The following is a 26,263-nucleotide window of genomic DNA, read 5'->3' on the forward strand; positions in this document are numbered from 1 at the left end:
AGGAATATAAATATGAAAGTAAATATAAAACATTTATAAATAAATGAAAATAAAATAAAGGACATTTGAGTATTTCCAGCAGCCTTCTGAAGAACTTTAGGGACTAACTGCTATTGTGTCTTTGTGGCTAGGTGACATGAATTAAAAATAGAGCACAGAAAGCAAAGTTCAATGAAAAATTTCCTAGCAATTGAAAGGCAGTTGTCAGTGTTAGCTCACATGGATTTTTAATTAATGAAGGGTGTGAAATTGTTTTTCTATAAAATATCTTATTGCTGGATATTTCAGTGTTGACTTTATTTTAGTCTGTAGATCAGCGTGATTCTATTGGCACAAAACTTCTTTCCCTGGTTTATAAAAGCATTGCACCTGGACATGAACGACAGTGCCTTCCTTCACTAGACCCCAGTTGTAAGCGATTGGCCAGTGGACTTCTGGAGTTGGCCTTTGCTTTTGGAGGACTGGTAGGAAAAACAGCTACATGCTATGCTATCTTAATGATGTAAATATACAACTCACTTGCATTGTGTCTTTAAAAACGTGAATTTAGTTGGGTAAGTTCTCAGATGCACGAGTACTTTAATTAATTTACGTAAGCTGACTTTCTAAGAGGTTGTTTTTTTTACTGTTGTTGTCTTTTTAATAGAATAAAACAGCATTCCTTTAAGTTGGGGTTTTGTCAATCCCTTTTTTTATTTCAAAAGTACTTTAGGCAGAGAACAGCTGAACTGTGTTGACACAGTGGTCTCTTCTTCCCCTATCCTTAGTGATTCTTCAGATGGTTGATTAGGGAGAGCGAGAGCCCCTGCAGGATAATTCCAGAGGCACCACAAAAAAATGTCTTCATTGTTTGAACTCTGCAGAGCTGGCCTCAAACAGTCTGCTATAGCAGAGACCTGCCAGCCAGTACTGTGTGTTCACTCCATTTTACCCATCTTTTCTCTTGTTGCAGAAACCTCTTTGCCCCCATGTCCACTTAAGGTAAACAAGTTACATACTTAAATTTCTAAAAAGACACCCTTACTAGACTCTCCCTTCAAAACAACAAGATGTCTGGAAATTTGGGAGAAACGTGTGTCAGAGAACATTTCTTTCCCAAAATGCAACGTAGAAAATGGAGGCTCATTGAAATGTATACAGCTCAAACGTGAACCCAGGCCTTTAAATATCAGGCTCTGTATGATTTTCCACTTTCAAAATTAATAGCAACCCAAAGAGTCTTTCTGTAACCCTTAAGATATATACTTCTTTTATCACACTTTTCTTTCTTCTTAGTGTGAGTGCCTTGTGAGTCTTCTTCTGGACACAGCAGTGTTGTTCATGCCATCCACAGGAGGCTCCCAGAGAAACATTGTCAGCTTCTGTCATGGAGAGTATTTTTATAGCTTGTTCTCAGAAACAATCAACACTGAATTGTTGAAAGATTTAGATCTTGCTGTGTTGGAGCTCATGAAATCATCTGTGGATAATCCCAAAATGGTAATGAAATTTTACTTTAAGTAAAGTATATTTTTTTATATAATGCTTATATTCCTGAAATATATCATTAAAACAAATCAAGATCGCTTCCTGGAAGGTTTAAAGCTCTTGCCAGTGTTTAAAAATAAGATCAAAGGAAACAAAACAAAGCCTTTGTGAATATTTAATAATGGATGTTGAAACTTTGTTTTTTCTAATCTCTCAGATGCCCCCGACACCCCCCACCTCGCAAAAAAAAAAAATCTCTAAGCCTAGTATTACAAGACACAGCTGTGTAGGATATTGAAGCTCATAAACCTGTCCTGGGGCCCAAGCCTGCCTTTGCTTTTCCACCAGCCATGAGTTGGTCCTGTACATTCCGGTATCACTTCGTGCATGTTCCTGCTATAGCCTACTTTTCCCCCTTACATTGAACCTTTGGAGATCAATATTTAATTTACAGTTGATTTTATGAAAACTTACAGATTTAACCTGGTCTATGTAGACAATCAGAAACTTTACTGTTAGAATGACCATTTTAAGTGAAGATTGTGTAATTTCCTATTGAGTTAAGGTTTTATTCCAAACAGTGCTTGTCATTGTATGGGAATATTTTGTGTTAGCTTCACTAGGAATTTGTATTTTTTAAAGTTACAAATAAAATTGTATTAGACCCATTAACATTCAGGAAATGTAACAATTTGAACTTCAAAACTGTTCAGACTTCTAGTGAAGATGATGCATAAAAGCCATGTGCATTTACCTCTACCTCCTCAAATCCCTCTACAATGACAGAAACAGTTTTTTTTAAAAAAAGCACATCTTAAAGGACACAGGAGAAAAGACAAGAGTGACAACACTTTGAAAGCTGGAAAGCAAAAGGACAAATGGTAACAGACTTCAGAGTCCAAGAAAGCTGCAGTGTGACCTTAGCAGTGGGAAGATGGGCATCTAATTTGTGCTGCAGAACTCAGGAGTCAGGCCATGGAGACCCTGGGCTTCTGGAGTACAAAGAGAGTAGGGTGTGGAGGATTAGTTGAACATTAGCCATCCTCTGTGGTTAGGGGAACTCATCCTTCCCCACTTGAGACTGGAGGTGGCTGATTCCCTGGACAGGAGAAACATCTCTGGACTGAGGGACCCTAGGCGTAGTTGAGTGCAAGGATACTCTTTTTCCTTTAGTGAAGATTAGAATCCCATTTATTACACAATACAAGTATCTCTTTTTAAGCAATGTAGTAAAGTTTGTAATACTTTGCACCATAACAAAAAATTGTGTTATTATACTAGTGACAGTTTTATTTTGTACTTTTATCTCTCAAGTTTCATATTCTCCAACTTTACTGATTGCAGTCTCCCACTAATTTTTTTTTAAAAACCAAAGTATTTCTGGTGTATGCTATATTTTTTTATTTAATCCATTTTTCTGTTGGGATGTACATTCTTATTAATTTGTTAGAGATTTATGTATATAAGGATAGTAGATCTCTCTCTATTATGTGTAAAGAAAGTACTTTTTCCTATTGACATTTATCTTTTAGTCTCACTTGGGGTGTTTCTTTTATAATACAGAAGTAATTAAACTTTTATAGTTAAACTTATCTTCTTTTTCATTGTTTCCATCTTTTATGACATACTTACAAAAGTGTTCCCTACCCCAATATTGTCTTTTAAATCTGCTCATATTTTCTTTTGTTACTTTTACAATTTCTTTTAGTAACAAATATAAATCATGCAAAGAACACTATAGAAAAGACATTTTTTCCCCAAATGGTTAATATTGGACAAACATTTATTTTCTAATGCATATTTTCCTCACCAATTCAAGATTCTAACTTTTTCAAATGCTAATTCTCTAAGATTGGGCATTTTAATTTGTTACATAATCATCTACTTCTCAGCCAGTAACCACATTGTTTTAATTTCAGCAATTCTAAGATACATTTTAACATCTAGTAAGACAGTGTTCCTTCTTCATATTTTTGTTTATCAGAATTCTTCCAGGTATACTTGCAAGTTTATTCTTCAAAGTGAAACTTAGAATCATTTTCTCAATTCTCTCACCACCCTTCCCACAACATACAGGGATTTTGATTGATAATATACTACGTAACGAGTAAATTTAAACTAAATTGACCTCTTAAAAAAATTAAGCCCACTTTTTCTATGATACGTCTTTCCATTTATTCAAATCATACACATTCTAAAATGCTTTTGTCATACTATTATGTAGAATGTTATAATTTTATTCACCTCTTGCCTGTACATTGTTAAGACTATTTTAGATATTAGATACTATTTAGTTATACGTAAATGTAAGTAATATTTTCCCTTAATATTTTCTTTATAAGATGAGGTATATCAGAAAGCTATTGATTTTATTTATTTTGTAACCATTCATATTAATGAATAATACCCCTTCCTTTTTCCAGTTTTATTGAGACACAATTGACAAGTAACATAATTTTCAGTGTACAACATGCTGATTTAATATATATAGTGAATTAATTACCACAATAAGTTTAACATCTATTACTTCACATAGTTACATTTTTTTCTTTTCTTGGCTATTGTAAATAATGCTGCAGTGAACAATGGGGTACAAATACCTTTTCTAGATAATGATCTTGGTTTCTTGAGGTATACGAGTATACCCAAAAGTGGAATTGCTGGATCATATGATCATTCCGTTTTTAATTTTTTGAGGAACCACCACAATGTATTCTATAGCAGTTGCACCAATTTACATTCCCACCAACAGTACACAATGGTTCCCTTTACTTCACATTCCTCACCAACATTTGTTATTTGTTGTCTCTGATAATAACCATTCTCACAGGTGTGAGGTGGTATCTCATTGTGGTTTTGATTTGCATTTCTGTGATGATTAGTGATGTTCAGCACTTTTTCGTGAACTTGTTGGTCAACTATATGTCTTCTTTAGGAAAAGATTTATTCATTTCTTCTGCCTATTTTTTAATTGGTTTGTTTGGTATTTTGCTGTTCAGTTTGAGTTCTTCATATAATTTTGGTATTACCTCATCAGATATATATTTGCAAGTATTTCCTCTCATTCTGTAACTTACCTTTTCATTTTGTTGCTGATTTTCTTTGCTGTGCAGAAGCTTTTTTAGTTTGATGTAGGCCCACTTGTTTATTTTTGTTTTTATTGCCTTTGCTTTTGATGTGAAACCCAAAAACTCAATGTTAAAGAGCCTACCCCCTAAGTTTTCTTTTAGGAGTTTTGTAGCTTCAGGTCTTACGTTCAAGTCTTCAATACATTTTGAGTTGATTTTTGTTTAAGATAGGGGTTGAGTTTTATTCTTTTATATGTGGCTGTCCATTTTTCCGAACATTTATTGAAGAGATTATCCTTTCACCATTGTATATTCTTTAATACATTGTCCATTTTTGTGTGGGTATATTTTTGGACTCTGTTCTGTTTTTTTGATCTATGTATCTGTTTTTATGCCAATACCATACTGTCTTGATTATTTCAGCATTGTAACAGTGTGAAGTTAGAAAGTGTGATGCCTCCAGCTTTGTTCTTCTTCCTCAAGATTCCTTTGGTGTCTGTTCTGGTTCCATGCAAATTTTAGGATTTTATTTTTTCTGTGAAAAATGACATTGGAATTGTGATAAGGATTGCATTGAGTCTGTAGATTTGTTTGGGTAATATGTACATTTTAGCAATATTAATTCTTCTATTCCATGAGTATGGAATGTGTGTCTTCTTCAATTTTGTTTTGTCAGTGTCTTCCGGTTTTGGGGGTACAGGTCATTCACCTCCTTGATTACATTTATTCCTGAGTATTTTCCTTTTGATGCAATTGTAAATGGGATTGTTTTCTTACTTTCTTTTTTAGATAGTTTGTTCTTGGTGTATAGAAACACAATGTATTTTTGAATATTGATTTTGTATCCTGTACTGAATTCATAGATTAATTTTAATATGTTTTGGTTCAGTCTTTATATAATATATAATATGTCAACTGCCAATAGATACAGTTTTATTTCTTCCTTTCTGATTTGATACCTTTTATTTTTCTTGTCTGATTGCTCTGGCAAGACTTGAGTACCATGTTGAATAAAAGTGGTGAGAGTGAGTATCCTTATATTGTTCCTGTTTTATAGGAAAACTTTGAGCTTTTCGCCATTGAACATGATGTTAATTGTGGACTTGAGATATATGATTTTTGTTATGTTGTGGTTTGTTCCCTCTGTACCCAATTTGTTGAGACTTTTTATCATGAATGGATGTTAATTTTTATCAAATGCTTTTTCTGCATCTATTGAGATGATCATGTGATTTTTATTTTATTAATGTGTGTCTCATTTTATACTTTAATTTCTAGAACCTTCCTTGGGTCCCTGAAATAAATCACACTTCGTAATGGTGTGTGACTCTTTTAATGTATTGCTGAATTTACTTTGCTAATATTTTGTTGAAGATTTTTGCATCTGTGTTTATTAGGGATATTTCCCTGTAATTCTCTTTTTTTTTGTTTTTTTTTAATCTCGTTTTAGTATCAGGGTAATGCTGACCTCATGAAATGAGTTAGAAAGCATTTCCTTCTCTTCTGAGTTTTGGAAGAGTTTGAGAAGATATTGGTATTCTTTGTTTTTTAAGATTTTTTATTAAAATATAGCTAACATACAATATTATATTACATTTATATACCTAAAGAAGTGAGTCCAGCAATCATCGGACACCATACCGCACTATCACATAGTTATTCACATATTCTTTATGGTGTACATTACATCCCCATGGCTTATTATTTTATACCTGCAGATATGGGCCTCTTATTCACCTTTCCTCCCCTTTTTAACTTTTCAATTACGATTGACATTCAATATTATTTTATATTAATTTCAGGTGTACAACATAGGGATTAGACATTCATATAATTTTGTAACAGGTTGATAGGAAGCGGTCTTTTTGTTTTCCAGTACTTGTTGGTAGAATGTTTTATTTTTTCTCCAACTGCAGCTTATTTTTCTTCTCCCACACGGTAGTGCTATATTTTCTCTGGACTATTCCAGCTTCTCACACAATGGGGGGATTCGCTGGGAAACGGGCTTCTCCTCTGTTCATAGTTCGTCTAGGTCACAGGGCGCAGTGTCCCAGTGGGTATGCGGAGAGCTTTTGATGTTCCAAAGCTCTTCCAGCTCCTGATTCAGAGCCCGTATATTTCAGCAGTTCTGTTTACTCCTGCAGTGATCCGCCCTGATAGGTGGGGTCAGGGGCGGGGTGAGTTGTGAGAGGTGGCCCAGAGCAATGGCGGCGACCACCACCACAGCCGGTCCTGCTTCCACAGGTATCTCCCCTTTGCTGGAACTAGTTGGGCTGTGAATTTGTGTCTGTGGCCCACAGTTCTCAGAACAGCAAATATTCTGTTCTTTTGCTCTGACACTGCTACTGTTCCGTTTCTAGCACCGGGCATGTGGGGGTGGGGCGATCTCTGGGAGGGGAGGGAGGGGGCGGCTAGTCTCAGTGCCTAAGGCTCCGTTCTCTGCTCGGCAGTGAGGGCTTAAACCACTGTTTTCAGCCTTTTTCCCTCAGTCTTTTCTCCGAGGTCTCTGCCGTGAGCGTTGGGTACAGCCGTGTTATATGCTGTCCCCTCAGCTCTGTGGAGCCCTGGCGGAGCCCTAGCAGTCCGATCTCCCGCAGCTGCGGTAGTTTCGGGAAGCAGCGAGCTCAGAGCACTGAGCTAGGTCTGCGTCCTGCGCCCGCACGGCTCCGTCTCCACACTTCTCCCTTCCCTCCTCCCCCCACTCGCGCGAATCTCCCACCTTTAGGTGATTTTAGTTGGTAGTGGGCCTCTTCGTCTTGCCTGTCTGCTGTGCAGGGAGTCCTTTGTGGAGTGTTTGTTGTTCGATTCGTTGTAAATTTCAGGGGAGCTTTACAGAGGCTCACCTCACGCCGCCATCTTTCCGGAAACCTCTGACATTCATATAATTTAAGAAGTGATCCTCCTGACTGGTCTAGTATTCATTCACTTGGCACCATACATAGTTACTACCATATTATTGACTATTCCCAATGCTTTACTTTACATTCCCATGACTATTTTATAAGTACCAGTTTGCACTTTTAAATCACTTCACCTTTTTCACCCTAGCCCCTCAACCCACCTCCCATCTATCACCCTGATAAATCTAGTACCCGTATGATACCATATATAGTTATTACAGTATTTTTGATTATGTTCCTTATGTTAGACCCTATATTCCCATGAGTACTTTGTAACAACCAGTACTTTTTCATACCTTCACCTTTTTCACCACCCCCTAACCACCCTCCCATCTGGCAACCATCTAATTGCTCTCTGTATCTATGAGTTTGTTTCTGTTTTGTTGTTTTATTTTGTTCTTTATATTCCACATATAAGCAAAATCACATTGTATCGGTCTTTCTCTGTCTGACATACTCCACTCAGCACAGCATCCTCCACGTCTACCTCCTCTCTATCCATTCATCTATCGACGGACACCCAGCTTGCCTCCACATCTTGGCCATTGTAAACAGTGCTGCAGTGAACATATGGTTGCACATGTCCCCTTGCTGCAGCATTTTTGGGTTTCTTCTAATAAATAGAAGTGGGATTACTGGCTCCTTCTTTGTGTCTTCTTATAGCTTTTGTTTTAAAGTCTATTTTATCGGGTATAAGTGTTGCTACCCCGGCTTTCTTTGTTTATTTTGATTTTCATGAACTATCTTCCATACCTTTACTTTCGCTCTGTGTGTGTCCCTCAGTCTGAAGTGAGTTTTAGGCAGCATGCTCATATAAGGGTTTTGTTTTCTTATCAGTTCAGCCACCATATATCTTTTCACTGGACAATTTATGAGTAGTTCATATACATGTAAAGTAATTGTTGATCGATAGGTAGTTACTGCCATTTTATTTATGTTTTTGATCTTTTTTTTTCCATCTTAAAGACGTCTGTCTATTGGTGATGAACTCCTTTAGTTTTTTTCTTGTTGAGGAAGTTCTTTATCTTTCAATTTAAAAAGACAGTGTTGCTGTGTGCAGTACTCTTGTTTGTAGGTCATTGCTTTTCATCACTTTGAATATTTCATGCCAATCCCTTCTGGCCTACAAGGTTTCTGTTCAGAAATCAGCTGATCTTACGGGAGCTCCCTTATGAGTAACTAGTTGCCTCTCTCTTGCCGCTTTTAGGATTCTCTCTTTATCTTTAACCTTTGCCATTTTAATTATAATGTGTCTTGGTGTGGGCCTGTTTGGGTTCATCTTGTTTGGAATTCTGTGCACTTCCTGGGCTTGTATGTCTATTTCCTTCACCAAGTTAAGAAAGTTTTCAGTCGTTATTTCTTCAAATACGTTCTCAATCCCTCGCCTTTTCTCTTCTCCTGGTACCCCTATGATGTGAATGTTGTAATGCTTGATGTCCCAGAGGTCTCTTAAACTATCCTCATTATTTTTTCTTGATCCTTTTTTTCCCCCTATTCCAATTGGGCGTTTTCTGCTACCTTGTCTTCCACTTCGCTGATTTGATCCTCTTCTACATCAAGTCTGCTGTGATTCCTTCTAGTACATTCTTTATTTCAGTTATCATAGTCTCTACTTCTGAGTGGTTCTTTTTACGGTTTCTATGTCCTTTTTTTTTAATGATTGCTATCTCTTCGTTGAAATTTTCACTGAATTCCTTGAGCATCCTTGTATCTGTTGTTTTGAACTGTATATCTGGTAGATTTCTTGCCTCTGTTTTGGTTAGTTCTTTTTCTGGAGTTTTCTCCTATTCTTTCATTTGGGATGTATTTCTTTGTTTCCTCATTTTGACTGTTTCTTGAGTTTGTTTCTATTTATTAGGTAGATCTGCTATCTCTCCCAGTCTCGATGGGGTAGCCTTATATAGTAGGTGCCCTATGGGGCCCCCGCTGTACAGTCTCCCTGGTCTCCTGTGCTGGGTGCTTCAGGAGTGGCTCCTTGTGTGGGTTGTGTATACCCTCCTGCTATAGTTGAGCCTTTATTCCTATTGGCACATCAGTTGGTGGAATTGATGCTCAGGCTGACTTGCTGTGGTTTTTCACCACGTCCACAGCTTATGGGCTGCTGTACATGGTGCTTACCCCATGGAGCAGGATTTACCCCAGTGGGCTGTGGTGCCTATTGTGATTGCCCTTTAGATGTGCTGCTTGTGGGCTAATTGTGTGGTGCTATGTCGTGATCTGAGGGTATGTTGGTTCTTGGGCCTCCTGAGAGGGGCTCTGATGTAGGCCCAGGGCAGCCACTGCCTACGATCAGCTGGGGCCTACCTGGTAGGAGCTACAAAGCTATCTGCGGTTAGTCCTACATGTGATGGACGTGGAGGTGCATGGGAGAAGCTACACTGCGAACTGAGGCTGACTGCCACCAGTCCTGCGCTTGTGGTAGCTCCACGAAAGCCAGGACACCCCAAGGCCTGCTGTCACCTGCTAGCTTCCTTAAGGTTCAGCTGCTGATAAACCCTTGCGCGTTAGGTGAGTTCTCTGAGGCAGAATCTCACGTTACCGGGGTGGATGAGTTTTGTTCACCACGTTAATGTAAATTTTGGTTTGGTGCCAGTACTGATCCTAGAGCTACTCAACCAAAGTCTCAGAGCACACTGAAGCCAGTCGCCATTTACTATGGGCTCACGGACCCCTGAGAGTTGTCTAAGAAAGAGTGCAGTACCAATAGGGCTGGCTGCTCCTTAATAAAGTGCCTGCAGCATTGAACAAGTATGGTTGGGCCTCATCCCAAGGAGCTCACCAGACCAATGCAGATTCAGATTTGGCCTTGGGCTTGGGAGTTGGGAGGTTTAACACAGGAAGATGGCTCCTGCTTGCAGGCTGCATGGCAGGAAGATTCTCCACAGGGAAAATGGTGACTGTCACTCTAACTCTTGCCCTATAGCTACACAAGTCAGTCTCTCCCTGTATGTCTGTGACTCCCCCTGAGTCACCGCCCCTCCACTGGAGCTTAGGGTGAGTGCCTGGGAGCGAGTCTTGAATGGGCCTTTAAGAGGATGTCTGGATTTCCCATAGCTTTGTGTCTCACCTAGATGGTCGGAATCCCTACGGTTTTTCACAGCCAAATGTAGGGGCTCCTCTTTCTGGCACTACTAGTACTACAGGATGGGGATCCTAACTCTCCCAAGCGGAACCTTCACAGGTGAAATACTCAATTATCATCTGCCACTGAGAGGTTTGGGGCCGGCCCGTTCCAAATCTCTGCTCCTCCTACCAGTCTCAGTGTGGTTTCTTTGTATCCTTAGTTATGAAACTTCTGTTCAGATAGACTTCAGATGGTTCTCCAGGTTGATTGTTCTATAATTTAGTTGTAATTTTAATGTGTTCATGGGAGGAGGCAAGCACAGCATTTTTCTACTCCGCCATCTTGGATCTCCCTGTTACCATCATCAGTTCCTCTTTAAATTGTTGGTGGAATTTACCTGTGAAGCCATCTTGTCCTGGACTTTTGTGTATAGGGAGGTTTTTGATGACTGATTCAATCTCCTTAGTGGTAATTGGTCTATTTAGATATCTGCTGCTTTCTGATTCAATCTTGGTAGGTTGTATGTTTCTAAGTATTTATACATTTCTTTTAAGTTGTCATATTTGTTGGTGTATAATTGTTCACAATAGTCTCTTATGATCCTTTGTGTTTCTGTGCTGTAAGGATAACTTCTTGAATACAGGGAACTTAAATGAAAGCCTGCCTAAATTCTGATCTTTAAGGCTTAGTTCTTTTCCCCCAATTTTGCTTCCAGAAGATTATTATAGGTATATACTCTCAGGCAGGATATTGGAATATGTTAACAAGCCTATGAGGACATAAAAATATTGTCATCACTGCCCAATCAGATCAGTTTACAATGATCATTGCAGCCCGTGTGCCCTGCCCATTGCACAGTGATTCTAGTCAGTTCCTTAATATGTACCAACAGCCAAGGAGTACCAAGAACTTGAGGAAAGAAGTTTAAAAATGGACAGGCAGGGAAAAAGCCACTTGAAGCAGAGACTAATTCAGTGAAATGGAAATGTAGAAAGAAAAACGTCAGAAAGATGAGAGAAGATACTGTATCCATGAAGCAAGAATTGCTACTGAAAAATAACATCAGAAAACGAAAAAGAATTCCTGGGATTTGATTATAGGCATCAGAAATTTTAAATGAAATGGGTTTAGAAGAAAAATTCAGGAACTCTCACAGAAATAGAAGAAAAAGATAAAACAGGAAAGAAAGATGAGGAATCTTGGAATCAATCTACAAGGTCCAGCACCAGGGCCACTGCCCCAGAGGTAAGGCAGGCCTTTCTGAGTAACACAGCTGAAGACAGTTTCAAAGAAATGAAGGCCTTGAGTTTCCAGATGGAAGAGGGCTTTTGAGTGTCCAGCATAGTGTTTGAAAACAGCTCCACATGGAGCATATTTCTTGAAAATTGAAAACCCTGGGGGTTTGGGTTTTACATTAGAAAAGGTTTTGAAAAGTTTCTATAGGAGAAAACCTGATTACATTAAAAAGATCAAAAAATTGGATTGCTTTTGTCTTTGTGGTAGCAAAGTGGATACTGGAGGAATGTGAGCCAAATTTTCTTCATAATTCAGGAAAGACTTCCAACCTGGAGTTCTGAATCTGGCCAAATTATCACTTATGTGTTAATGTTGAATGCAAATGTTTCAGTTGTGGCAGATCTCAAAGGAATGTATTTCCTGCTTCTTACCAGGAAGCTACTGGAGGAAATACTTCACTGAAATAAGGCAGTGAGCCAAGAAAGGGAATGATGTTGGATCTGGGAAGTTGGCCTGAACACAAAGAAATGGATGAATCTCCTGGAGGATGTTAAATAGAGAACCAGAGGGTAGAGGTCACCAACATTCCAGAGTAGGAGATATGTTGCTACCGAGATGGAGCTGATAGATTTCTTGATACATTTAGATGTCTTGAGGAGATCAATTTGGGAGAATCTGATGACGAATAATGATGGACACATTGAAAACAGCGAAGGAAGCAAACAAGTATTAACCTCAGGGAGATCAAAATGCAAGAAAATAAAAGTATGGGTAGTAAAACTTGGATGATCTGTGAAAAATGTTTACATTGTCGTAATGATAGGAATATTGAATATTAATCCAACCAAATAGAAAGCACTATTGAAAAGGTGATGGGACAGGAAATGTGTGTATGTACATGTGCACAGGCACATGTACCGGTGATGAGGACAAAAGAGAGCCAATTCCTCTTCCCATCGAGAATGCCCCCAACTAAGAAAGCAAGAAATAACAATATGCACATGATTTCATAAATGAGACCACGGTATGCTTTTATGGGAAAATTTACATGTTCTCACATTTGAGGAGTTGTGAAGTTATCTTATAGAAATAATATCTTCATTTTTTCGAGAATAGCCTTGAAATGAAAGTAAATTATATATGTCATTCGATATTAAGACTTTTTCCTCAGTCACCACACAATTGTTTCAGGTGAGCACCGTTTTGAATGGTATGCTAGATCAGAGCTTCAGAGATCGGGCCAATCAGAAACACCAAGGACTGAAACTTGCGACTACAATTCTGCAAAACTGGAGGAAGTGTGATGGGTGGTGGGCCAGAGATTCTGCTCCTGAAAGTAAAATGGCAGTGCTGACCTTACTAGGAAAAGTTTTGCAGGTATTTTGAGAGACCTTAAAAAAAAAATTGTGTTTGTTGGTTTGTACTCTGTAACTTGTATCTGTCAAATTCGATGGAGGTTTTATAAATAAAAAATATTTTTACTGAACAATTGCTGATTATCTTACACTTGATACTTTTTCTATTATTTTACTTCATTATTTATACTCATCATTTCTTATACTTTATTTTTTTAGTGTACCTTTGCATGCATTGTCTTCCCCAGATAGGTTTAAAATATTTTAGAAAAATATTTGTTGAAACATTGTTGAAGCCCAAGAACAAATTTGTAGATAATTTCGTAATTTAAAAATTTGAAAACTGTTAAAGGAAATTAGATGCGTAATATAGAAATGTATCATGTTTTTATTTCCCCTCCAGATTGAGTCATCTGTGTCTTTTAATATAAATCACAGTGCATTCCCTGAAGTCTTTACAACATATGCTACTCTACTTGCTGATTCAAAATTGGGTCTACATTTCAAGGTAAGTATTAAACACATGCATTTTCAGATCACATTCTTCATTATTTTCGCATTTTATAGTTTTGCATATTTATGTTTTCTATTTTTTATAATGAAAAATTTGAAACATTCAAAAGCAGAGAGACTAGCACAGTAAACTCTCATGTACTTACTATCCAACCTCAGTAGCTATCTGTAGTGGGCATATTTGTTTGAACTATACAGTCACTCCCACCCATCACATTGAAGGAAACCCCCGGTGTCATGTTATCTGATCTGCACATACTTTAGTATGTCTCTCCAAAAGTTAAGTATAACCACAATGAGATTACCATACTTTAATATAAAATATCTTGGTAATTTTTAGGGTCAGGAACATAATTAAAAAAATACTTTAATTTTAAAGTCCTTTAATAAGTAGATTGTACATTGTAATAAAATGTGACCTTACTGAAAACTGTCTTTTACTGGATTTTCATGAGGATTTTCTTTGCAATGTTCCACTCTATGTTATTTATCAAGTTTCTTATATATCAGTATGAGGGAATCTGGGAACTTACCTGCCACTCAGGGGAGATAGGAAACAACACCTAGTTTCTGTTAAGCTCTGTATGAAGTTCTGAGTTAGTTCTGCAAGGAATATTTGTGAATTACCGCATAGGTTATTCAGTATGTTTTTTCCACTCAAAACTTATCTACTATATTTCTACTAGAGTATTTGTTTAGGAAAATAACGTACAGAACCATCATACAATGTCCTTTTTATTTACATGTATATAGCCCTAACTGGGCCCCCTTACCTCTAGAGTAAAAGCCATGATACACCTTTGCGTTTAGGTTGTTTTTTGATGTAATTTAGAAAATATTCTAAAGTCTTTCATTGAATCTACACAGTTCTTTGTTTGCAAAGTCTTTAGAAACAATTTTATTTATTCTGTAGGATCTGTAAGTCATGACTAGTGCAATTTCATACATGTGCATTGCTCCACAGGGTCAAGCTGTAATTCTTCTTCCATTCTTCACCAATCTTACTGGAGGCAGTCTTGAGAACCTTAAGCAGGTTCTTGATAAGCTCATCGTTTCTAATTTCCCTATGAAGTCTGAAGAATTTCCCCCAGGAACTCTGCGGTATAATAATTACGTGGACTGCATGAAAAAAGTTAGTTTTTAGTAGTACCAAGTAAAATTAAAGCTTTGGTGTTGTTTTTATGTTACATTTCTTAATGAAGAGAACTAAGTGAAATATTCAAAATCAGAATTGTTCTAAATTTAAGAATTCAGTTTAATTCATTTTGAAAGCTGAATGTCTGTGAAGGTAAATGCATACCTAAATCCTTTGGATTTCATTTTTCCCCAATTTTAAATTGTTAAATATTTCATGTATAATATATAAGTCTTACAGAATAATATCAAAAAGAGCTAAGAAATAGAATATTACCAATATGTTTCAGTTTCTAAAATTTGAGTACTGGTTGTTTGAGATACATTCAGTGTATATCACCCATTTTATTTAATACACAGTTGAAGTTTCCTGAAATACCAGTGGCTTAAATAAAGTGGTAGATTATTTCTCTCTTCTATATAGTTCTAGATTGGCAACTTAAGGTAGCTCCACAGTAAACAGAACTTAGTCTGCTTTTACCTTTTTCTCTATCATTTTTCATACATAGCTTCTGTCTTGTACAGAATGGCTGCTGTAGCTCCTACTATCTTGTTTTCCCTTCCAACCAACAAGAGTTAGGGAAGTGTAGTAGGCAGTACATTCCTTCCTTTTAAGGGCTTAATCCAGAATTTACACATATCAATCCTACTAATTTGATATGTGAATTTATCAAATGGGAATTTGCCACATACATCTGTAAGCATGGCTGTAAATGTTGTCATTTAGGACAACTGTATGCTCAGCTAAAATTCAGGGATTCACCCAGCAAAGAAAAACTAAGACAGTGACCATTGTAGGGGAAATAGTGGCCTATCATTCAGCCCTCGGCCAATGTCTGAATACATAAAAATAATGAAGATATTATCTTTGTTTTCAAAGAGATTATAGTAAAGCAAGGAAGAAACAGAAAAAAACTGATGATTAAAACACACTTTACTAAATGCTACAATAGAGATAAACATATGGTATGGGTGTGGCAGTTTGTGTTTTCCAAAGATGGCTATACCAATATATCTCATCTCACATGTTTTTCATACACTGTAACTTTTCCTTTGAGAAACAAAGTCCGATTTTCCTCCTGTTCTGTGTGGATTGGACGTCAACAAAAAGGATGCAGTAGAAGTCATGTTATATGTCTTCCAAGACTAGTTTTAAAAGCCTTACAGCTTCTTTCTGACTTGCTTTCCCAGGTCTCTTGTTTGTAAGACCCACTGAGGAAGCCAAGCAGCCACATGGAAAGACCAGTTTACAAACACCACCCTCCACACAGATTTCCTCTGTATTCTTTTCATATAATTTGCAAACATGCAGAAAAATTGAAAGAATAGTACAACAAGCATCCATGTTACCAACTCCTACAGACAACAGTTAACATCTTGTTATATTTGTTTTGGGGTGCATGTGTGTGTGTTTTGCCTGAAACATTTGCAAGTTAGTTTCAGACATCGTGATACTTCACCCCTAAATATTTCAGCATGCATGTCCTAAGAATAAGCTACAATACTATTATCATATCTGAGTAAATTAATGCTCCTCTAATATCTTATGTAGTCCATGTTCACATTTCTCCATTTGCCACCATGTTCAGCTATTCTTTTTTTCAAACCAGGGTCTAATTAACGATTGCATTGGATTGTCATGTCTCTAGTATCTTTTAATCTAGAACTACTTAACGCTTTCCCCTTTATTTTCCATGACATTGAATTTTGGAAGAAACCAGAGTACTACTCTTGGCTGTTGTCCCCTATTTGTCTGATTATTTCCTTGGGATGTTTTTTAACTTGTCCCTAAACCTCTGCATTTCCTCTAAACTGGAAGTGAAGCTTAAGGCTTAGTCATGAGTTTCAGGAAAATCTTTTTGACAACAATAGCACATCAGGAGGCACTCAGTGTCACTGTCCTATTGTTAGTGACATCAAAGTGGTTAAGATGGTCATTACCCCATCTCTGTTGAATGGTGTGTTCTTTCTGCAATTACCAAGTAATGGATGGGGTGAAACCATCATGTTGGTACCATCTAAGTATCATGTTCCCCAATAATCGGTCACTTAATGGTTGAAGCATCCACAAAGTTTCTAAATCTTTAGTACTTTTTCTTAATATAAATGCCTTTATATCTGTGTACGTACAGTCACCGAACATTTGCAAAAAGTTTCCAGCCTAAGAAAGATACAAAAAACAGGAAAAGGAAGTGAGTAAACAAAGGACGATTAGAACACATCAAAGAAACTATACAGAGTAACTTCAAAGATGAGAGAAGGTATTATGTTCAAGAACTAGAACAAATAAGTGCTCTTTGGAATTAAATATATAAAAGCAAAATTTAAAAAGCAAATTCAAAGAAGATAAAATTGCGTGTATCTCCTAGAAAGTGGAACAAACAGACATTGAAATGAAAAATGGGAGAGTAGTGATGAGAATGTTAGATGAGCAGCCTAGATATTTGTTGAGCAGTGAAGATCATGTAGAAAAGACAGAAATATCCAGAAGAAAAGAACCAGAAATGGTGAATGAAAATGACCTCACTGAAGGCACATAAAAATGACAGAAGAATTAACATTAGTTAATTATTGGAGAAATTTGTTATAATTTTCTATTTTTTATTCAAACTATTAAAAACAAAACGAAAATGGAAATCCAACAAAATTATAATTATTATTATTATTTTTCTTTTATATATAGTTTCTAGATGCATTGGAATTATCTCAAAGTCCCGTATTGTTGCAGTTGATGACAGAAATTCTTTGTCGGGAACAGCAACATATTATGGAAGAATTATTTCAATCCACTTTCAAAAAGATTGCCAGAAAGTAAGTAATTCTGTTCTAATTTGGGATGCCAGGAACAATACTCTTTTTACTTATGTGGGAAATTGTCTTCTCTGTATCAAAAAAGGTTGAGTGGCAATTATACTCGACTCTTACATCTCTGTCTTCTTTTTGTAAGAAAAAAAGACTTTCATATTGAAAGTTTCAAACATTTTCAAATCTAAGACTATAAATGAAACTCCAGAATAAATAAGCATTAGCACTTTCCAATTCATCATCCCTTTTGCATTTGGCTGCTGCTTCACCATGTTTTTGAGGTTCACCCATGATGTAGCACAACTTTAGTAGTTTCTTCCTTTTTTGCCATTTTCAAAAAATGTCACAACCAACTATAGAGCATTCCATATAACTACAGGAAATACACATTCTTTCTGAGTACATATGGAACATACTTCAGGACAGACCATATCATAGGTAATTGAACATGTATTAATAAATTTAAAAGTGAAATCTGACTAAGCATTTTCTCTCATCATAGTAAAGTTAAATTAGCAATCAACAACAGAAGGAAGATTAGGAATCCGAAATATTTCTAAATCAGCAACTAACTTAACATTTCTGAGTAACCCTTGTGTCAAATAAGAAATAAAGGAAATCAGTAGTACTTTAATCTGAATAATATAAGAATAAAGCATATCCAAATCTGTGATGTGCAGCTAAAGCAATGCTAAGGAGAATTTGTATCTTTTAATGCCTATATTAAAAAATAAGAAAGATTCTGTATCAGTAGTCTATACCTTCACCTTAAGATCTAGAAAAGACTAAACCAAAAGCAAGCAGAAGGAAGGAAAGAATAGAGTGAACATTTGTAAAATAAAAATTAGAAAAATGGCGGACAGAAATCAATAAAATGAACAATTGGTTCTTTGGAAAAGTGAAATGAAACTAAGAAACTGTTAGCTAGATAATCACAAATAAAAGGAGATAGCATAGTTCATAAGAGAGTACCAATCAAGAACTGCGGGATAAGTAAATTCTGTGCTAGTAACCTCCTACCACACCAGAATTATAACTAAATTAGGGAACAACAAGTAACTGAGGCTAGAACAAAGAAGGCACCTCTACACTTGGAGGAGGGCCAGACACGCTGAACAGATAGGACTCACACTCGTGGTGTGGTATTAGGAAACAGAAGTAATTTCTCAGGTGCAGAAGTACCACCTTAGGAGTGAGGGGTTCCAGCCCCACACTGAGCTCCACAACCAGAGGCACTGCCCATAACATGAGGCTTTGAAAACCAGACGGGATTTCATCCGAGAAAACTAAGGACGGCGGGAGACTGAGGCACAGACCTTAAAGGGACTGCACACAGACTCACACCATCACGAACTCACACACTCTAAGCTCCAGCGCAGGGACAGCAGCTCCGAAAGTGCCAGGGATATACGAGGAAGAACTAAATTCACTAACTTCAGGGTCAGTGCTGGAGGGGCAGGGATAGGAGCAGCTCTTTCTGAGGACAGAAGCACTATCAGGCACCATTGCTCCTCGGTGGAGTTCTCCTCCCACCCAGGCGGACATCAAATCGGAGCTCTCCAACAACCTGGTTAACATCATTTGCCCTGCCCTGGTGGTTCCCTGAGACCCCACCCCACTAAACTAGCTCACCCAGCCGGAGCCTCTTCTAGGGGCTCCTCCACATAAGTGGCCTGCCTCAATTTGGGCTGCAGACTTTCCCGAAATCTCTCAAGGTCCAAAACGCCAAACGGGCAGTGGCTGGCTTTGGCATGCCTGTAGCTCTTACTAAGTGACCCAAGCCCAGCACAAGTGGCCACCACTCTAAACTTACACTGTAATTCCCAGCAGGAGGCCCCAAGCATAAGCATCGGGCAGTCTAGGTCTGGAACATAGCTTCAATGAAGCAGCCACAAGCCTGGCACAAGTAGCAGCTGCCCTCAGCTCACATCGCAGTGCCTACCAAAGGGGCCCATGCCCAGCATAAGTGACAGCCGGCTTTGGTTTGCGGAATAGCCTCTGCCAGGCACCTCCAAGAACAGCACAAGCGGCAACCAACCGCAGATCATTTTGTAGCTTCTACCAACAGGCTCCAACTCTGGCACAAGCAGTGGCTGACCTTGACCTGCACCAGAGCAATTCCCAAGAGGCTCCAGAACCAACACACACAGTGGCAGGCTTCAGCTCACACCAGAGCACCACCTAGGCAGCTTCACAAACGACACACCCAAAAGGTGGACTCGATGGGACCAGGGACTCGATGGCTAAAGGGACTCCCTCTCTGGGGTCAGTCCTCGCATAAGAGCTTGTCCGCTGTAGTCACAACCAGTCCCCAGCCAGACAGCCTGAGGGTCAACGCGACCGACTGACATGCCAACGGTAATTAAGACTCAACTGCAACAGGAGGGAACACAAACCTACAAGGTGGACACCCCTGGAGCACCAGGCTCAGATGACCAGGGAGACGGCACCACTGGGCTCCACAGGACACCTTCTACATAAGGCCCCTTTGTCAACATTGGGAGACGTAGCAGATCTACCAAATAAATAGAAACAGATACAGGGAGTCATTGAAAATGAGGAGACAAGCAAATTGTCCCAAATGAAAGAGCAGGACAAAACTCCAAAAAGAACTAAATGAAAGGGAGAACAATCACCAGATGTAGAGTTCAAAATATGGTTTAAGAACGCGTAATGAACTTAGAAGAATAAGTGAACTCAGTGAGAACTTCAACATAGAGATAGGAAACATAAAAATGGAGATTGAAACATTTTTTCAAAGTCAGAAATGAAGAATACAGTAACTGAAATGCAGAATACGTTAGAGGGATTCAGCAGTAGTTTAGATGAAGCAAAAGATCGAATCAGCAATCTGGAAGACAGAGTAGCAGAAAACACCCAATTGGAACAGCAAAAAGGAAAAAGAATCCCAGAAAATGAGGATAGTTTAAGGAATCTCTGGGACAACATCAATCATACCAACATTCGCATCATAGGGGTACCAGAAGGAGACGAGAGAGAGTAAGGGATTGAAAACCTACTTGAAGAATTAATGACTGAAAACTTCCCTAACCTGGCAAAGGAAATAGACATACAAGTCCAAGAAGTGCAAAGAGTCCCAAACAAGACGAACCCAAAGAGGCATACCATAACCCACTCCAGGACACACCATAATTAAAACACCGAAAGTTAAAGACAAAGAGATCACCTTAAAAGCAGCAAGAGAAAAGCAGTTATTTACCTACAAGGGAGCTGCCATAAGACTATCAGACGATTTCTCAACAGAAACTTTGCAGGTCAGAAGAGATTGGCACGAAATAGTCAAAATGACGAAAAGCCAGGAACTACAACCAAGATGGGTCTACCCAGCAAGGCTATCATTCGGAATCGAAGGAGAGATAGTTTCCCAGACAAGAAAAAGTCAAAGAAGTTCATCAGTATACTAAACCAGTATTACAAGAAACGTTAAAGGGACTTCTTTAAGAGGAAAAGGAAAGATAAAAAACGTGAATAAGAAATCTAGGAAAGAAAAACATTCTCACTGACAAAGGCAAAAACGTAGTAAAAGCAGTAGCGCATCCAACTATAAAGCCAGCACAAAGGTTAAAAGACCAAATTAGGAAGACCATGTGTAATTATATCAGTGAACTTAGGGATACACACAAACACACACAAAAAAGGTAAATCCAAATGAAAAAAACAAACTGGGAGGGGGTGAGTAAAAATTATAGTGATCTTACAATGTGTTCAAACTTAAGCAACCATGAACTTAAAATAGACTGCTATAAACATACCTTGGTATGTATGAAGCACATGGTAACCACAAATGAAAAATCTGTAAGAAATACAGAAGAATTAAGAGAAAGGTATTCAAACATAACACGATAGGAAGTCATCAACACACAAGAGGAAAGAGCAAGAGAATAAGAAAGGAACAGAGATGAACTACAAAAATAATCAGAAAACAATAAAATGGCAAGAACTACATACCTATCAACAGTTATTTTAAATATAAATGGACTAAAGGGCCAGTCAAAAGATGTAGGGTGGCTAAATGGATCAAAAAATCAAAATCCGTACATATCCTGCCTACAAGAGACCCGCGTCAGGTCAGAATACACAGACTGAAATTAAAGTAATGGAAAAAGACATTTTATGCAAATGGAAACGAAAAATAAGCTGGGGTAGCAATACTTAGACAAAGGCTGTAACAGGAGACAAAGGGCCTTGCATAATGATCCAGCAAGAGGATATAACTCTTGTAAACATCTATGGACCCAGCTAAGGAACACCTAAACATATAGAGCAAATATTGATGGACATACAGGGAGAGATTGACGGTAAGGCAATAATGGTAGGGGGCTTTATTTAACACCCCACTGACATCAGTGGATAGATCATCCAGACAGAAAATCAGCAAGGAAACAGTGGCCTTAAATGACACATTAGACCAAATGGACTTAATTGATATTTCACCCAAAAGCAGCAGAATATACATTCTTTTCGTGGGCACATGAAATATTTTCCATAGGGTATATGTGAGGCCACAGAAAAAGGTATCAATGAATTTAAGAACGAAATCACGTCAAGCAACTTCTCTGATCACAATGGTGTGAAACTGGAAATAAATTACAAGTCGAAAATGAAAAACATACAAACCCGTGGAGGCTAGGTAACAAGTGACTAAACAATGAGTGTGCTAACAATGAGATCATGGAGGACATCAACAGATACATTGAGACAAATGTAAATGAAAACGTAACAACTCCAAAACTATGGGACAGAGCCACACCAGTTCTATTAAGAAAATTCATAGCAATTCAGGTCTACCTCAAGAAACAGGAAAAATCTCAAATAAGAAGTCTAACCTGACACCTAAAGGAAATAGAAAAAGAACAAAGCAAGCCTAAAGTGAGTAGGAGGAAGGAAATAATAAAGATCAGAGCAGAAAGAAATGAAATAGAGTCAAAAAAATAAAAATACAAAAGCTCAATGAAACCAAGAGCTGGGTCTTTGAAAAGATAAACAAAATTGATACTCCTTCATCCAGTTTCATTGAGGAACAAACAGAGGGCCCAAAGAAATAAAATCAGACAAGAAAGAACTGACAACTGACACCACAGAAATACAAAAGGCCTACAGGAAAATACTACAAACAGTTAAATGCCAACAAACTGGACAACCTGGAAGAAATCGATAGAAACATACAACCTTCCAAGACTGAATCAGGAAGAAACAAAATCTGAACAGACAGCTAACTACTAGTGAAATCAAATCAGTAATCTAAAACACCCAAAGTACAAAACTCCTAGACCAGAGAGGGCTCCAACGGTGAATTTTACCAAACACTCAAAAAAGAAATAATACCTGTTTTTCTCTAACTACTCCAAAAAGGTTGATGAGGACAGAGACTCCCAAACTCATTTTACAAGGCTAGCATTACCCTGATATCAAACAATACCAAGACATTTAATATATACATATTAATATAAAAAATATAATACAAAAGTCCGTCAATTAAGTTCGTGAAGTCATCCTACAGAAAGTACTACATACCTCATTGCTGCATATCACTATGGCCACCTTCGAAGTACTCCCCTTGGGAAGCTATGCACTGATGCCAGTGCTTAGTCCACCCTTCAAAGCAATTTTGGAACTCTTTCTGGAATGGCCATCAGAGCTGTCATTGTATTGCCCTTGTCCTGAATGTCATCAAAATGTCTTACTTTCAATATTTCCTTTATCTTCGGATAAAGAAAGAAGTCACTCGGGGGCCAGATCAGGTGAGTAGGGAGGGTGTTCCAATACAGTTATTTGTTTACTGGCTAAAAACTCCCTCACAGACAGTGCTGTGTGAGCTGGTGCATTGTCATGATGCAAGTGTCATGAATTGGTGGAGAAAAGTTCAGGTGTTTAATTTTTTCACGCATCCTTTTCAGCAGTTCCAAATAGTAAACTTGGTTAACTGTCCAGTTGGTACAAATTCATAATGAAGAATCCCTCTGATATCAGTAAAGGTAGCTGCATTTTTGCAACAAGTTCCCAAACCTAATTGCCCTACATTATATGTATGTGCACAGGCGCACCAGTATCCTGATGAACATGGATGCAGAAATCATCAGCAAAACGTTAGCAAATCGAATTCAGCAATATATTGACAATATCATATACCATGGTCAACTGGGATTTATTCCAGGGATGCAAGGTTGGTTCACTATCTATAAAATGAACAAGATTCACACACAGACACAAAAAAAATTAAATGTAAAAATCATATGATCATATCAATAGGTGCAGAAAAATCATTTGACAAATTCAACATCCACTTATGGTAAAAATTCTCAACAAAGTGGATTTAGAGGGAACATATTTCAACATAATAAAAGCTACATATGATACACCCATAGCTAACACACTGAATTGTGAAAAGCGGAAAGGTTTTTCTTTGACATAAGGAACAAGACAAGAACATCCACATTAACCACTTGTATAGAACATATTATAAGAAGTCCTAGCCAGAGCATTCTGACAAAATGAAGTAATAAGAGGCATTTGAATTGGAAACGAAGAAGTAACCTCAGTGTTCTTTGTAGATGAATGAAGTAAGAATATGTGGTACATATATACAACGGAATATTACTCAGCGATAAAATAGTTAAATGTTACCATCTGTGACAGCATGGATGGACCTAGAAGATAAGTTGAATGAAATAAGTCAGACAGAGAAAGATAAATACAGTGTGATTACACTTACAGGAGCGTATGTGGATTCTAAAACACATGAACGAATAAACAAAACTAACTCATAGATACTAAGAAACACCTGGTGGTCACCTGATGGGAGGGCGTTTGTAGGGATGGGGGAGAAAGTTTAAAGGTTTTTAGAAATAAAAATTGCCAGTTACTAAACGTATCATGGGGATGTAAAGTACAGCATAGTGTATATAGTCAATAACATTGTAATGCCTATGGTTTGTCATGCCTATTCGTACTGAACTTAACTGTTTGTCAACTCTAATTTTTAAAAAAAGGAAAGTACAAGTCATGAAAATTAGGAACAAAAGAGAACATTACTACTGACCTTTCAGAAATTAAAAAAGTGTAATGAAATGTTAGGACCTGCATTTTGCCAACAAATTTAGCAATTTAAAGTGGAGAAATTCGTGAAAAGTCACATTACCAAAACTGATTCAAGAAATAATAAAATATGTGAATTTACTTTTAACAAGCTAATAAGTTGAATGAATAATTTAAAATCTTCACACAGTGGAAGACTGAGATAAGCTTTATTTGTGAATTTTTATCAAATATTTAAAAAAGAAATAACATCTTATGAAGTCTTAAGAAAATAGAGGAAGAAGGAACTCTTCCCAACTATCTTTGAAGCCAGTACCTCCCTGATAACAAAAGCTAGATAAAAACGTGAGAAGAAAAGTATAGATGGATATCTTTTATGAATATGGACACAAAAGTTTTCAGAAACCCACCTACATACAAGTATTACACACTGTATTCAATTGGGATTTGTCCTATGTCATACTAGTTTAACATCCTGAAATCAATTGCTATATGCCATATTAATAGAATAATGGACCAAAACCACATTTTCATACCCGTGTATGAAGATAAACTTATCATGCAGATAAATTTATTTCTAAATCCAACACCCATTTATAATAAAACTGACACAAAGTCATGTGTACAAACCAATGACCTACTAAATATTTAATTGTGAAATACTGAATGCTTTTATCCTGTGTTTGTGAGCAAGGCAAGGAGTTCTATTGTTTTTTATTCACCATAGCATTGGAGGTTCTTGCCAGTCCAGTCAGGCTAAATAAAGAAATAAAAGGCAACCAACTGGGTAAGAAAGATGTCTGTTCACAGATAGCATGATGTAGAAAGTCTTAAAGATCAACAGAAAACTATTAGAACGAATTAACAGTTAAGAATACAATTTCCATTCACAATAGCAACAAAAAAGAATAAAATACTTAGGAATAGATTTAACGAGAAGTGCAAGATTTGCACACTAAAAATTACAACCCATTGCTGAAGGAAACTAAACAAGTAAAGATTAAATAAATGGAGAGCCATTCCATACTAATGAATTGTTTGATTAAATACTGTTAAATTTGTTGTATATATTTAATGCAATCTCTATCAAAATTCCAGCAACACTTTGTGTTTGACAAGCAGTTGCTAATATTTATATGGAAATGTAAAACACGCTTGAAAGCTGAAACAATTTTGAAAAAGGGAAGAAAAGTATGCGTAGGATATTTTACACCCTAATTTGAAAACTTAACTGAAAAGCTGCTTTTGTCTCTGAAAATGGGTTCAATTTTTTTTCTATTTTTTTTAATTTTCAGAACTTTTAAAAATAAAAATATAATAAGTTTCAATCAGTTGCCGTTATTATTTTTGATGTTCAAATTATTTCATCTTTGGCCAGTGGGTGTTCCTGCATACTGGCTCCCATGTTCTTTGACATTAATCCATTAATTTTTGGTATCTTCTCTTTGCTTTTTGGCTCAACAGATTACCTCAGGCTCACCTTGACCTAGAATCATCCATTTTTGCAAAGAGCCTTGGTTCTTTTTTAATGGGTATTTAGAGGCCACAGTCTGGGTCCTAGGTGAACTTAATGCTGCTGGGTCGTACTGCTCTTACAACCAGTTTACACAACTGAAGAGTAGGGGTTTTTTGTTTGTTTGTTTGGTTGGTTGGTTTTAAGGAAGA

The 26,263-nt window shown here is 37.3% G+C and overlaps 1 protein-coding gene across 3 annotated transcripts in view; it reads left to right on the forward strand.

The window, feature by feature from the left end:
• Positions 1–26,263, forward strand: part of PRKDC (protein kinase, DNA-activated, catalytic subunit) — a 270,606-nt gene that overhangs the window by 100,180 nt on the left and 144,163 nt on the right. For all 3 annotated transcript variants that reach the window (XM_074318994.2, XM_074318995.2, XM_074318996.2), the window contains exons 35-40: positions 306–464; positions 1,276–1,479; positions 12,927–13,112; positions 13,494–13,598; positions 14,568–14,735; positions 17,421–17,548. In XM_074318994.2, the coding sequence (XP_074175095.1) occupies positions 306–464; positions 1,276–1,479; positions 12,927–13,112; positions 13,494–13,598; positions 14,568–14,735; positions 17,421–17,548 (950 nt within the window). The remainder of the gene's footprint in view (positions 1–305; positions 465–1,275; positions 1,480–12,926; positions 13,113–13,493; positions 13,599–14,567; positions 14,736–17,420; positions 17,549–26,263) is intronic.

The sequence above is a fragment of the Rhinolophus sinicus genome, chromosome 7 (assembly GCF_057876585.1).
Source record: "Rhinolophus sinicus isolate RSI-liver-muscle chromosome 7, RSI-T2T, whole genome shotgun sequence".
NCBI classification, from domain to species: domain Eukaryota; kingdom Metazoa; phylum Chordata; class Mammalia; order Chiroptera; family Rhinolophidae; genus Rhinolophus; species Rhinolophus sinicus.